At 38.6% G+C, this 14,160-nt stretch overlaps 1 protein-coding gene across 3 annotated transcripts; it reads left to right on the top strand.

Moving 5' to 3' along the window:
• Positions 1–4: 4 nt before the first annotated feature.
• mtfr2 (mitochondrial fission regulator 2) lies at positions 5–13,822 on the top strand. Of its 3 annotated transcripts, none has more exons than XM_043686089.1 (8): positions 5–112; positions 2,667–2,802; positions 3,098–3,205; positions 8,424–8,542; positions 9,612–9,826; positions 11,228–11,528; positions 11,612–11,792; positions 13,048–13,822. In XM_043686089.1, the coding sequence occupies exons 2-8, from the start codon at positions 2,740–2,742 to the stop codon at positions 13,108–13,110; spliced, it is 1,050 nt and encodes a 349-aa protein (XP_043542024.1). In that variant the 5' UTR covers positions 5–112; positions 2,667–2,739; the 3' UTR covers positions 13,111–13,822. The 3 variants fall into 3 exon arrangements, with proteins under 3 accessions (XP_043542024.1, XP_043542029.1, XP_043542026.1); XM_043686094.1 differs by having other exon boundaries at positions 3,101–3,205; XM_043686091.1 differs by lacking the exon at positions 5–112 and adding an exon at positions 362–431.
• The last annotated feature ends 338 nt before the right edge of the window (positions 13,823–14,160 follow it).

Here is a 14,160-nt window from a genome sequence, read left to right on the forward strand (position 1 = left end):
TGGGTCGTTTTATTAAAGCAACAGAGAGTGGGCACGGTACAGAAGCGGAACCCTGGAGGCGAGGCGCAATAGGCCGCAAACCAGCTTTATGATGGAGCGTGGTCCGGTTTCGGTAAGGGGAATGTGAATTACGGAGAGGGAATAGGAATAAGGGGTGTCCGGTCTCCCGGAGGGGCAGAGGGAGGGATAAGGGAGGACATCATGTCGAGGAGACACTCTCCGCTCGCTGTCATCAAATGAACCGCCGGTTCCCCCACGCTCTCCTCTGATTGGGCAACCGCGGGGAGAACTTGTCTCCCATTGGACCACTGCATAGACTGAGTCAAAAGGACCAACCAGGCGGCACGTTACTCGGGGGTGGGTTTTTTTTTCAGTTAATCTCGAGAAATTTGAATGTTTGGTGGAAGAAGGTGCAACAGGAGGAGAGAGAGGTACAATGACAGGAAGGAAGGAAGGAAGGAAGGAAGGAAGGAAGGAAGGAAGGAGAATGGGAGAGGCAGCAGGGAAGATGATGGAAAAAGGGAGAGGTGGGGGGTAGGAGGAGGGGAAGTGGGAAAGGGAGACTGGGATCGTGGAAGGGGAAGTGTGGGACGGAACGCGGGTGTGGGAGGGATCTAACTAGGTCTTCCAGATATGATAAAGTTAACATGTTGATTATTTTAAAAAAAACTTAAGACATCATTTTCTTCTATCGCATAGGTAGGTTTATTGGAATAAAAAAAACCTCGCACTTCCTTCCTTTGTTGATAGATACAGGGGTATACCTCCACCTGTTGAGTTACCTTCGCCATTCACTTAGACAATGACTGATTATCTATCTAAATGTCAATTCCCTGCATTATTTCCACATTCCATAATGCCATTAATCTCCACAAATCTATTTGTCTTGAAGTTGCTCAATGGATAGGATGAATAGTCAAGGTCTTTTCCCCAGGGTCGGGGAGTCCAAACCTAGAGGGCGTATGTTTAAGATGAGAGGGGAAAGATTTAAAAGGGACCTAAGGGGTAACTTTTTATGCAGAGGGTGATGTTTGTGTGGAATCAGCTGCTGGAGGAACTGGTGGAGGCTGGTACAATTATAAGATTTAAAAGGCACCTGAATGGGTACATGATTAAGACTGGTTTAGAGGGATTTGAGCCAAATGCTGGCAAATGGTACCAGATTAATTTAGGATATCGGATCAGCATTGACGAGTTGGACCGAAGGGTCTGTTTCTGTGCTGTATATCTATGACTCTATGGTTAAGTATTCTGTATCCTCCTCACAACTAGAAATCTCACCCACTTCAGGTTGATCGGCAAAACTATAAATGATACAATTTCTCTTTTAAAACTGTAGTTTTTTTCTTCAGCTGTTCTTCATTTTAAAATTAATCTGTTTAGAAATGTTATTTAGCATGGTCAATCCTCCTCACCTGCACATCTTTGGACTATGGGAGGAATCCAGAGCACCTGAAGGAAACCCGCACAGACATAGGGAGAAGATGCAAACTCCACACGCTGTCACCAGGTCCCTGGTCTCCTCCCAGAACCTTGGCACTGTGAGGTAGAGGGCTAGCCACTGTGCTGCCCCTTATCTTTTGAATGGTAAAAGTAGATTCAAAGAGCCAAAAGTCTAGTCCAGCTCTTGTTTCTTGCACAAACAAAACAAATTTCTGGAAGAACTCAGCAGGTCTGGTCCTATCTGTGATGAGAAAGTAGAGTTAATGTTTCGAGTCCAGTGACTCTTCATCAGAGCCTTATTTCTTACATTCTAGTTGATTGAGACTCTACCACTTGGGAAACCACACCACCTAGTCATGTGACCCCCCACACAAAAAGCAACTATTAGCAGAGGTTCCAGTTACAAATGTTGACATTGAATTATTAACTTTTAAAGCCGTTCAAGCAGGAAATAAGATTTTTTTTTTAGATTAGATAGATTAGATTACTTACAGTGTGGAAACAGGCCCTTCGGCCCAACAAGTCCTCACCGCCCCGCCGAAGCGCAACCCACCCATACCCCTACATTTACCCCTTACCTAACACTACGGGCAATTTAGCATGGCCAATTCACCTAACCTGCACATCTTTGGACTGTGGGAGGAAACCGGAGCACCCGGAGGAAACCCACGCAGACACGGGGAGAACGCCTGAGGCGGGAATTGAACCCGGGTCTCTGGCGCTGTGAGGCAGCAGTGCTAACCACTGTGCCACCGTGCCGCCCACATTTGCAGACAGAGCTTTGGAATGGGTGAGATTTGAGCCTAGGTCTCCTGGCTCAGAGGTGGGGAAATTACCACAGCACTACGATATATGCTGTAGCTTTATAAGTCTTACCAGGTGACATTTTAGCGGTGTAGTTTCTGATTGCGTATGAACATATACAAGAAAAAAAATGCAAAGTTCAGTATTATAATTTTACTTCTATGAAGACTAGAGTCAGGTTGTCATAATGTGATAGATATTGTTCTTATCTGGCACTCAGGTCTGTATGATTAATGAGCGGTTTAATTGTTGCTTAAATATATCATCAAAATGGTTTAGTCAGGGCTTAGTACTCTTAAAAAGGGACATTCGGGACTGAATTCTTCCAAACATTAACATGAGATTTTTATAATCATTCACTTGCTGTAATAATTTTCTTACAAGTTTTAGACATAGATTGTTGTTTTTCTTCCTTATAGTATTTTATCTGTGTTTGGTCCTGGTAATTAAATGTGAATAAAGAAATGTTCAGTGTTGACTACGCTACACTAGATGTCTCGCCTGCTAAATTTTATTTGTGAATTGCTGGAATACTTTGGGATATCATCTGACTTGGTAAGTTCACAAAATTCTTGAGTTTGATTGTAAGTGGGGCTTGATTGTTAAATGTGGGTAAAAGAAATAGATGTAAAATATTGAAGCAGAGGTGTCTTGATCGTTCTGTTTAAGCTGTGTATCTCTTTTTACTCATAAGACTAACTTTAGAGTATTATAACAGTCTTAAAATGGCAAATTGCAAAACTTTTTTGGCTATAGTAAAATCAATGCTTTTAAACATTGTAGCATTTTTAATGCTTTGCATTTAAAACAAAAAATTTTTATAACTGTGCCCATTTGTATTTTTTTAAAGCAGCTTTTCCAGCAATGGCAAAGCAAGCCATATGGACAGACTCGGAGTGTTGTTCGAAGGATAGGATCATTACTTCCTTTGAATCATTGGCCTAGGGTCTGTTTTCAGGTCAGATAAGCATTAAAATAATTGTACGAAAATTGCCTGTCTTTAAACATTTTTGTCTTAGATCTTAGTGATATTTTCACATTTCAACATTATTTCGAAATAGTTTTGCTTGTTTCCATAAGCTGACAGAAGTGTCAATTTCTTCATCTTCCGATGTCTTTAAATATTTTTAAATTTAAGACATGCGCCTGAGAATTTTCCAGATTTTATGATTGTAGTTTTGTGATGTATTATTTCCTACCAATCTTGTCTCCCTTTTTAATTTTGCTTTTTCATAGGCTTTCCAGCAATGCCCAAATTCTAACATTTCTTGGCCATCCTTAATTGCCCCGAGAAAGTGATGGTGCGCCACTTACTAAACCACTGCAGTTTATATGGTTCAAGTACGCCCTCAATTACTGTCAGGAAGGGAATTCTAAGATTTTAATCCAGTGACAAACAAAAATACACAGGCAGTGCTCACCATCACCTTCTCCAGGACAGTTAAGATGCACAATAAACACTGGTCTAACCAGCAACTTTGACATCCTGTGAACAAATAATTAAAAAAGAGAATCTTTGTTGTGCTGCTGAGTAACACCATTTTAAATAAAACAACTTTAGATGAATGGTGTGTTTCCATACAAATTAACGTTAAATCTTTGAGTTAGGTTCCTTGGAATATTGTCTTTTTGCAACCAAGAAAATGTATAGGTTATCCAGCTGTATTAAGCATGTGAATTCTTCACAGAAATAGTGAGCATAATAAATCACAGCATGTGACAAAAATGTACATTTATAGTTGACAGGTGAGTAAATTGCGTCACTCTCTTTACAACATCAGGCTCGTTATCACCATTTGCTGGACATTTGTTGTTCCTTTGTCTGTCTATGTCTGTTCAGTAGTGTTATTACACTGCTGGTGCAGATGCGACTTGAACGCAGGCCTCCTGGTTCAGGGGTAGGGATACTACCACTATGCCACAAGAGTCCTGTAAAACCCTTTGTTTTTGTTTCACCTCTTTTTCTAATTACACATCTCTGGAGCAGGTGGAACTTGACCCTGGGCCTCCCAGTCCAGGCGTAGGGCTATTACTGCTGCTGCACAAGTGGGGCCAAGACTTAAGGAACTACAAAGGAGAAAAGACTGATGTAGTTATCTACAAATATTAGAGCAGAACCCAGGATGTGTGGAGAGAAATAAATCAGGAGATAGAAAAGGCACGTAAGAAAGGCGCTATTACAATAATTAAAAATCAGACAACAGGTTATTATTTGGAAGTTTTTCTTGGAAGCATTAGCTTTTGGAGCGCTGCTTCTTCATCAGGTAGCTGTGAAAGTGCTCCAAAAGCTAGTGCTTCCAAATAAACCTGTTGGACTATAACCTGGTGTTGTGATTTTTAATTTTGTCCATTGGTTCAACATCAGCTCCTCCACATCATGACTATTACATTAATTAAGGGGGACTTCAATATGTGGGTGGGATTGGGAAAATCATGTTGGTAGTGGATCCCAAGAAAAAGAATTTGTGGAATTTCTTTAAGATTTATTTTTGAGCAGCTTGTGGTAGAGTCCATGAGTGAACAGACAATTCTGGATTTGATCATGAGGCAGACTTGATTAGGGAGCTTAAGGTGAATGAACCCTTAGGGGACAGTGACCAGAATATGATAGCATTCACTCAGCAGTTTGAGATCTCACGGTATTTAATTGAGTAAAGCTAACTACAAAAACATGAGCAATGAGCTGGCTAGTGTTGATTGGAAGGGGAACCTAGCAGGAAAGACTGTGGAGCTCATGGCAGGGGTGTTTGGACGTAACTCAAGAGACACAGCAGAAATTCTTTTCATAGTAGAAGAAACATAGCAAGGGGGAGATGAGGCAACCTTCCTGACAAGGCAAACCAGCGACAGCATAGCAACAATGTGGTGAAGATTATTGGGAAGCCTTTTAAAAACCAGCAGCTAAGGGGGGGGGATGAAGGTGAAATATGAGGGCGAACTAGCAAGTTGTACAAAAGAAGAACTGCAAGTTTTTTTTAAGATATATAAAAGGTAAGAGAGTGGCAAAAGTGGACATTGGACCACTGGGAAATGAGAGTGGAGGAGTAGTAACGGGAAACGAATGCCAAAGGAATTGAATAGGTGCTTTGCGTCAGTCTTCATGGTGGAAGACGCCAGCAGCATACCAGAACTTAAAGAAGGTCAGGGGGTAGAGGTGAGTGTTTTGGCCAATACTAAGGAGAAGGCGCAAGGGAAATTGAAGAGTCTGAAGAGGATATATTACCTGGACTGGATGAACTATACCCAAGTTTTGAAGGCGATAGTTGAGATAATTGTGGTTGTATTGGTGGTGATTTTTCAGGAGTTAGGGATGATCCCACACGACTGGTAAAAGGATAATATAACACTTCTGTTTAAGAAGGAAGATAGGCAGAAGACAGAAAACTGTAGGCCAGTTACCCTGATCTTGGGCATTGGTAAGATTTTCAAGTTCACAATGCAGTATTGGTTTGCGGATTACTTGGAAATGTATGGTAAAATGGGACTGAGCAAGCACAGCTTTGTCAAGGGTTGGCCATGCCTGACAAAACTGTTAGAATTCTTTTGAGGAGATAATGAGCAAGTTAGACAAAGGAGAGTCTGTGGATGTGATCTAATTGGATTTCCAAAAGGTGTTTGTCAAGATGTTGCAAGGAGGCTGCTAAGTAAGAGCCCATGCTGTTATGGGTAAGGTATTTGGCATGGATAGAGGATTGACTGACTGGCAGAAGGCAGAGAGTGAGCATAAAGGGGTCTTTTTCAAGATAGCAGCAGTTGACTAGTGGAGCAATGCAGGGGTCAGTGTTCATGTTATACAATACCAATCTGGATGAAGGAACTGAGTGTATCATTGCTAAGTTTGCAGATGACACAAAGATAGGTGAAGGGGCAGGTAGCGCTGAGGAAGTGGGCAAACTAGGATTTGAACATGCGAGGAGAGTCAGCAAAGAAGTGGCAGATAGAATACAATGTGGGAAAGTGTGATGTTATGTAATTTGGTGTGTAAGAACAGAAGTGTGCACTGTTGGAAGAACTAGCATCGATGGACATAGCTTGAGTGAAGGGACAATCCTTTAGAACTGAGATGAAGAGGAATTTGTTTAGCCATAGGCTGGTGAATCTTTGGAACTCGTATTGATGCAGAAGACCATGGAGGCTAAGTCATTGAGATTGGCTTACTAATCAAGAACCGATCAAGGGTTACAGGAAGAAGGCAGGAGAATGGGATTGAGAAATATATTGGCTGTGATTCAATGGCAGAGCAGACTGTGTGGGCCAAATGGCCTAATTCTGCTCCTTTACATTTATAGTCTTTTATGAGTCATAGCTCCATTATCGTCAAAGCATCCTATTATCATATAGCTATCTGCACTTGTAGCTCGTCCAATCTTGTTTATATTCACATAATTGCATAGTAAACTTATTTCATACCTTATTTAATTTCCACTCATTTTGACCCTGTATAACATCTTGCAAGTTTCTACATTTGTACTATCTGTCTGAGTTCTGTGTATAGCTTGTTTTTCCTTGATAATACTTCCTTTTCTTCCACACCCCTGCCAAGTTAACAACAAAAAGGTTAATTATTTTCAATTTATTCTCTGGTTGATAATTCACTGAGTAGTGTGAATAGTTTTCCTGATTTATCACAGCCCTTCCAAATATTGAACATCTCCATCAAATCTTCTCTTTGTTCTCATATGCTCCAGTTCCATTGGGCTGAATTTGTTTGTATTTTGTTTCAGGGAGTTCTATGGAAAGCTTCGATCTGTAAACCCTGGTGACATTTCTGGTTCAATTCTCTGCTTCTTACCTTATTAATTATGCATCCTGCCTCCATGGTACCACTTGCATAACCTTGTGCCCATAAGAGACAGAAGTGCTTGCCAGTGCAGGGACTTTATGGCAGCATGCATCCCGCTGCACACATTGTTGAAATACTGCAAGCCAGGCACTACCCTTAGTATTTTGCTCTACAATTCCAAATGACATGACTGAGGGAGACAAGTTGCCACCCTGCTTTGCAAAGACGATGGCACCAGACACATCTAGCCTGATCTATATAGCCATCTGAGTCAGTGTAGTATCTAAGGTCTGGAGGATCTTGCAGCAATGCCACAAGCAGGTTAAGGATTGTCTGTGCTCCTCATGGGTAAATGCCACCATTTTCTTTCTACTACCTCACACTCAGTCAAAGTCCGCCACTGTACCCACCTCCCAAGAAACTTCATGGTCTCCCACTCTCACTATTGCTGTGAGGATAGTCCTTTTTTCCCTGTGAGGAGACCAGAGCTTAAACCCTAACTGAACACCAGTGAGCAGGTTATTGCTTTGTAGCATTGCTTCATTCCATTGTTTTGCTAATAATTGAGAGCTCGATAACCCCTTTGAGCTGTCAATGAAACTGTGAACTTGGAAACCGTGATGAGAGTTATAGATAGTGGAAAGCAACCAAGCGTTCATAAAGAGTCCTGAGGCAAATGTCAACAAGCAGCTATTGTAAATGTTAGAATAATTTTTTTCTCTCGCTCGGTAGGATTTTTTAGTTTAAATTTTAAAGGACTGTAGTTTTAACTTGCTTACTACTGATCTTATCTGCCAAATGCCTACTTCTCCACCTATTTTCTAAGTTTATATTTTGTACGTTTCAAGGATCATGTCTTCTGCTTCATAACCCATAGTGTGTGTTATGAATTTAAGGTCTCTTCTGCAGAAAACTTGGCGTCTCGTTGAATTCAGGTTCAGGTTTGCTTCATTGAATCTTTACCTACGTTTGCAAGTCAAGTTGAAGGGCCTAAAAATAAGTGAATAACAGCTAGGATTTGGGAGTCTTTGAATTAGGCTGGTTTGCAACTTTAAAAGTTCAGCACTAGTAGCTTCTGTTTTTTGTAAAACTGCTTCTAAGTAAGCAGAACCCCCCCCCCCACCCCCACCACCACCCCGCCTCAAATCCACCCAACAGAACATCCTGTTGTTTGCAGTTGATGGATATAGAGTAGTAATGTAATTTATTTCTGGAAATTCACTTTTGCAGGTCACTGTTTGATTTTGGAGTATTTTGGCAAACCCCCATTAAGTTGATTTCAGTACGAGTGCTTATTACTTGTTGAAATTTATTTTTCATCACCTTTATGTATCTTGTTTGTAAATGCATATGTAATTAAATTTAATTGATATAACATTTTGCCATTTTATAGCTCTTAGAAGGACTAAATGTGGCAGACTCTTGTAACTATAGCTATAAACCTACAGTTCCATCTCTGGCTGATGTACCATGGATTGCTGATGATGAAGGTGAAACTTTCACTCGCTTTAGGTGTGTAAACATACCCTAGCTTCTTTAATGTATGTATATTTACACATTGTTTTTTTTTCGTCTGTCCATAGTGTCCTTTGAGAGATTGGTAATCATACAAATGTGGCACTCCTTAGAGCTAAGAATGTGCTGCCAGAATTTTATGGATGTGTAGAATTTACTTCTATTTATGTAAATTTACAAAATAATCAAAATAATATTGGGCCACGGTGAAATACTCTTTTAAAATAGGCTTATGCTTATCAAGAGAATCTCCCAGTCTTAGTGCTTGCCATATGTGTATTGGAAGTATCTTGGAAATTGGTTTTCAAACTGGCCACTTTATGAATATGCCTTCTGTGGCCATCAAGTGAGACTTGAACCCAAAGCATGTGCCTCAGAGAGAGAGTGAAGAGCACGGACAAGGGAGCCTAATTTTTAAAGTGAAAGGCAGCAAGGCTCGTCTGGATTTGAGGGGGAAACAATTTCACCTAGAGAGTGTTGGAAATCAGTCTGCAAGGCAAGTTGAGGTGGGAAACCTCACAGCCTTTAAAATGTACTTGGATGAACACTTCAGATGTCATAATGTCTAAGGCAATGGGTCAAGTGATGAAAAATGAGGAGAAAGTGAGGTTTGCAGATGCTGGAGATCAGAGCTGAAAATGTGTTGCTGGAAAAGCGCAGCAGGTCAGGCAGCATCCAGGGAACAGGAGAATCAATGTTTCGGGCATAAGCTCTTCTTCAGGAATTCCTGAAGAAGGGCTTATGCCCGAAACGTCGATTCTCCTGATGAAAAATGAGGCTAGCGTAGATTTTTTGGTGCAGATTTAATAGGCTGAAGGGCCTCTTCTGTACTGTATGGTTCTACTGCTGCCTCAAAGCAATGCAATCACAAAATGGAAACATTATCAGTTACCATCTTTCATAAAATGTTTTAACAAGATCTAACTCACTACAGTGTAATATTAATAAAGGCTGTTGAGTAATTAATGGTTAGACCATTATATCCAAGACAAATTGTGGAATGAAAATGTTTAAAACTTGATGAGTACAAAAGACTTGATTGATCTGTTTGTTTATTTTTTTCAAGGAATGAAGTTCGCCCTCCCAAAGCTGAACAGGTAATCAGCCTGAAGCAAGAACGATGCATACCAATGATGTCGCTAAATTATCCAAAAAATGGGAATAATACATCAAATGAAAATGCCTTGAATAAAATATCTCAACTTGAAGATGAGTTGTCTCGTCTGAGGTCTCAAATTGCTATTCTTATCACACTGCAGGATCAAAGATCGGGTACTCCCTGTAAGTTTTATGGTCACAAGTTGTGTGCATTTATGTAGTATCTCTAGTTGTAAGCTTGCATTTATTTGGGACCCTTAATGATATCTAGATGTACCAAAATGCTTCACAGCCAGTGAAGCATTCAATAATAATCAATATGTTGATCATTGAAAAAAATCTTTTTGTTGACAGAAAACTAATTTGAGCATCAAAGGTAAGGAGGCTTTGCAAAACTGAATTATGCAAAGTAGGAAATACTTTTTTTCAATGCATATTAGTGAAATATGACTGACCTTTCAAGAGATTTTTGATTAGACTGTATCTCGAATATCATGTTTTAGTTCTGGTTACTGGGTCACAAGGGGTCACAGATTTTGAAAATGGTTCAGAAAGAATAACCAGATTACAGTCACAATGAGGATGGATTGAGGGCAAATTGAAAAACATGGTCAGCTTTTCAAGACTAAAAGGAGAGCTCCATAGCAGCAAAGTGTATTGTTTTTATACAAATGGTAATTCTGGAGCATAATTTCAAGTCTAAAAGTAAATTAAAGAGGGATATTAACCTTAATTCAAAAACAATTTAGGACTGATGTTGTTGAAATGTTCAATTATTCTATCTTTGATTAAGTTTTATTGGACTGTTTTTAAGCTTAGTGATTCATTAGTTACGCCTGGAGTAATGACTCAGATCTTAGCAACTTGTTTCTCATTTATTTTTCTAAGAGCTGAAGCATGGAGTAGACTGGAGTTGCAGGCTTTTGAGAAATCATTGTCAATACATTTCATTATACATGCACAGAATCTATCTGTTATTTCTGCTTTGCTTGGAGATATAAAATGTATAAGAAAATAGTGAACATAACAGGCAAATTTCTTTGCACAATGAGTAATCAATGTATGGAATGAACTTTACACAAATAAAAAGAAAAATATTGAAAACTTTTATGTAAGTGAATGTTGGGGCAATGAGGATTGTAAATTCGGAATAGATAATTGGAGTGGACTAAACACCTTATTGTATTCTATCCCTTTTGCAAAATGCTAACAATATAGGATGAAATACGCGTGTTTAGTAAAACTTCCATGATGAAAGTAGGATTTTTCAAATGTATTTTTCAAACCTTGTAATCTTAGAAAATATTTTTCTCTTTTGAGCATAAGGATAAATAGGAAATGGCTAAAATATAAAATTAATTCCCACATCAATCTCACCAAGGAACATATGGAAATTTGATCCAGTCGGTTCAGCAATCTTAATTGCACCTAGCTATTGACTGGATATTTTATATTTCATTTGCTTTTTTTTTTGTTGATCATAATCTCTTATTAGGAATTTGTATTTCAATATTTCAGCATTATTCAGGATAAAATACTCCCTATGCTTAACTCAGTTGGGACTAAATGGCTTTCACATTTCAGGTACGCCTGCTATTTCCATTCCTCCTCCAAAGCTAACATCTACACCATTTGATGTTTTGTGTGATCCATTGGGGAATGCCCTACCTCCTCCACCTCCGCCTCCTCCTCCACCTCTGCCAATGTCAACTGCTAAGAACAGTGCTGCATCATCTAGTAATCTTGGTGAAGAATCCCAAGCTATGAAAAGCAATCCTAGTCATGTAACCATCAAATCAAAGCTCACGGAAAACTTACCAAATCCCTTCAACATGATGGATGTCTTGAAGGATATGCAGAATGTCAAATTAAAAGTAGTAGCAAGGTAAATGTTTTTCTCTTTCAAACTGCTGGAATGGAAACATTTCGTGGATTTGGCGTGTTTTGACAATATTCTGATTCATAAAGGTCACCTGGTGGAACACCCATGAGGAAGAAACCACCAATAAAGACACCTGTCTCTGATCCAGCAGCGCTGATTGCAGATGCTTTAAAACGCAAGTTTTCACACCGATACATGAATGATTCTTCTGATTATGAAAACGAGCCATTTGACTTCTCTCCACTGTCCAGTCCAGAAACTTCAAAGGTATGTTAGTTCATGGGAAGCGGTGAAATGTTGAAGTTCCTTAGTGTGTTTTCCAAAGTTTTTGTGTTACATGGTAGTTGTTTAGAAAGAAAAAATGAACAGTTTAGTTCCATAACTTGACATTGTGAGATCATTCTAAATTATATGGAAATTTCTTGATGTAGGGTCACAATGTTAACCATTTCTCCACAAAAGCTGGCAAATGTGCTGAATATTTTGTTTTTATTTCATTTCCAAACTCTGCAGTAGTTTGCTTTGGTGAAGTCTTTTGGAAGTTCTTTCATAGTAATGAGTGTGGCTATGTAGATAATCCCAATTTGATTTTGGATCTCTTAATGGCTAAGTTATCTTTTATCATCCCAATACACAGTTGATTGGATACCCCAGCTGCCCTCAGGCACATCTTGGAATGGTGGCGTTGCATTTGGCCCCCAATTTCCATATTTCTAGTGCTAACCTCCTAGGCCTGCATATTATCTGAGCTTTAAAACAAAAAGATGTTTTGAAATTTTTTCTGTAGAATTGATTACAATGTATTTTGATTTGCATTTAGTGCACAATTTTTAAACTTCAAGATTTAACTGACTAAGAAATGAAAATGTTCATCTTTTTTGGTTTTTGTTTATACCACTGATCTGCTTCTATATGGGGATTCCTTAGTGCCAACAAAATTAGCAATGAATTATCTTACAAAGTCTTCTGCACATTTTCATAATCAGAAGAATCATTCATTCTTGAAAAATATTAGAAAACTGGTATAAATATAATTTAAAGAAGTCGACATTTGTAGGAGCATGTTTTCTTTTTTAAAAACGTTCTTTACCTATGCAAATTATTTGACTTGGTGCATGGATATGTGCTTTTAGGTTATTAGATAAAGTAAGTTAATCAGCATTATTCCAAGCTAGACAGCTAATTCAGCTAGAATAGGGATTCTCTTCAGCTAAAATATACTTCAGGATAACTTATTAACATGTAATGCACTAGACATTGTGGCAGAGTGGCAGTGAGTATGAGAATGGAATGACAATTCCTCAATGAACAGGGTGACTAGAGAACCTGAGTCCTTTTTACAATAAATATTTGAAGAGGCAAAGAATTAAAGACTACAGGAAATAGTAAAGAGCATTTGAGCAGGGATAATGTCTATAAAGTAATAAAACATTGTAAAGAAACTAATGAGCATGTGCATTGAAGTGTACCAAAATATTTGCTTCAATATCTTAATGCCTTTTTTGCCCTCTTTCCTCTCTAGTTTGGCCAACATGACCTGAAGCCCAAGAAACAAAATATCTTAAAGACTCATCAAATATTGTAAACAGCAGAGTTTGATGACTCTTCATAGCTGTTACGTATACTGGAAAAGAGCTGGCAGCATAGTGCAATTGTAATGGACATAATAGTAGATACTTGTTTACAATAATTCCTATTTGTAAATTATCCACCCAGATAAAATACTTTTCTAGTGGAAGGTTAAGTCAAGATATTGTACATTTTAAATTAGTTTTTTTTTGTTAGTTTCTCTACTATTTGTGAAACCACTCAACTTTTTAAAGATTTTATATTTCTCTCAAAATAGCAAATTGTTAATATGCGAAAGTAACAGACCCGTATTTGTTTGGACGATTATTTTGGTGCACTGAATATTATGTTTAATCGATGCATTTCTTTCTGCTTGGGATTGTTTATAAATTCTGAAACTGTTGAAGATTAAATCTTCAATCCTGTTTACAATGAAACAACATTTATTTAAAATATACTGGAGAAATCAGTGAACAAAGAAGAGTCTAATCAAACTCAACCTGTCTGTGAAGAGAGAAACAAGGTTGCTGTCAGACCTTCTGGGTTTCTCTAGTACTTTTTTTTGAATCTTGAGCATTCAGTCAGAGGTGGGTGAGGCTGTACCAGAATTATGACGGTTGAGTCAAAAAAATGATGTTAAAATGTATTTTGCAACACTGAGATTACAGATTCCATTAGTTTGCTGATGTTAAAGGTAAACAACATTAAACAGGGCAACTTTACATGAGGATTTATTGTACTGACCTTCTGTCATTTGTGACCTCCAAGTTGTCCAAGTAATAACCATTTCATTTCTCATCAAAGCTATGTGATAGTTTGAGTCACTGACAGCATCCTCTGCAAGATCGAAGACAATGACTCCACCTTGTAATGATTTTCAGAGCTTCCAAATGTCAGATTCAGATCAGTGACATTTAGTATATTAATGGAGGAATTATATTAGGGCTCAGTACATTGGAAAGCAGTATTCTTACTTTGGTTCCAATCTATCCTCAAAAACCACGTCTGCCATCATAGTGGGTTACTTGTGTTCACCAACAGGGAACAGGAATGGAATTTCCACAAA

The sequence above is a fragment of the Chiloscyllium plagiosum genome, chromosome 3 (genome assembly GCF_004010195.1).
Source record: "Chiloscyllium plagiosum isolate BGI_BamShark_2017 chromosome 3, ASM401019v2, whole genome shotgun sequence".
Lineage (NCBI taxonomy): Eukaryota > Metazoa > Chordata > Chondrichthyes > Orectolobiformes > Hemiscylliidae > Chiloscyllium > Chiloscyllium plagiosum.

Coding starts and splice junctions, on each gene's coding strand:
- mtfr2 (XM_043686089.1), top strand. CDS start 2,740: ATGTCTCGCCTGCTAAATTTTATTTGTGAATTGCTGGAATACTTTGGG. Junction 11,529..11,611: donor AAATTAAAAGTAGTAGCAAG/GTAAATGTTTTT, acceptor TGATTCATAAAG/GTCACCTGGTGGAACACCCA. Junction 11,793..13,047: donor CCAGTCCAGAAACTTCAAAG/GTATGTTAGTTC, acceptor TTTCCTCTCTAG/TTTGGCCAACATGACCTGAA.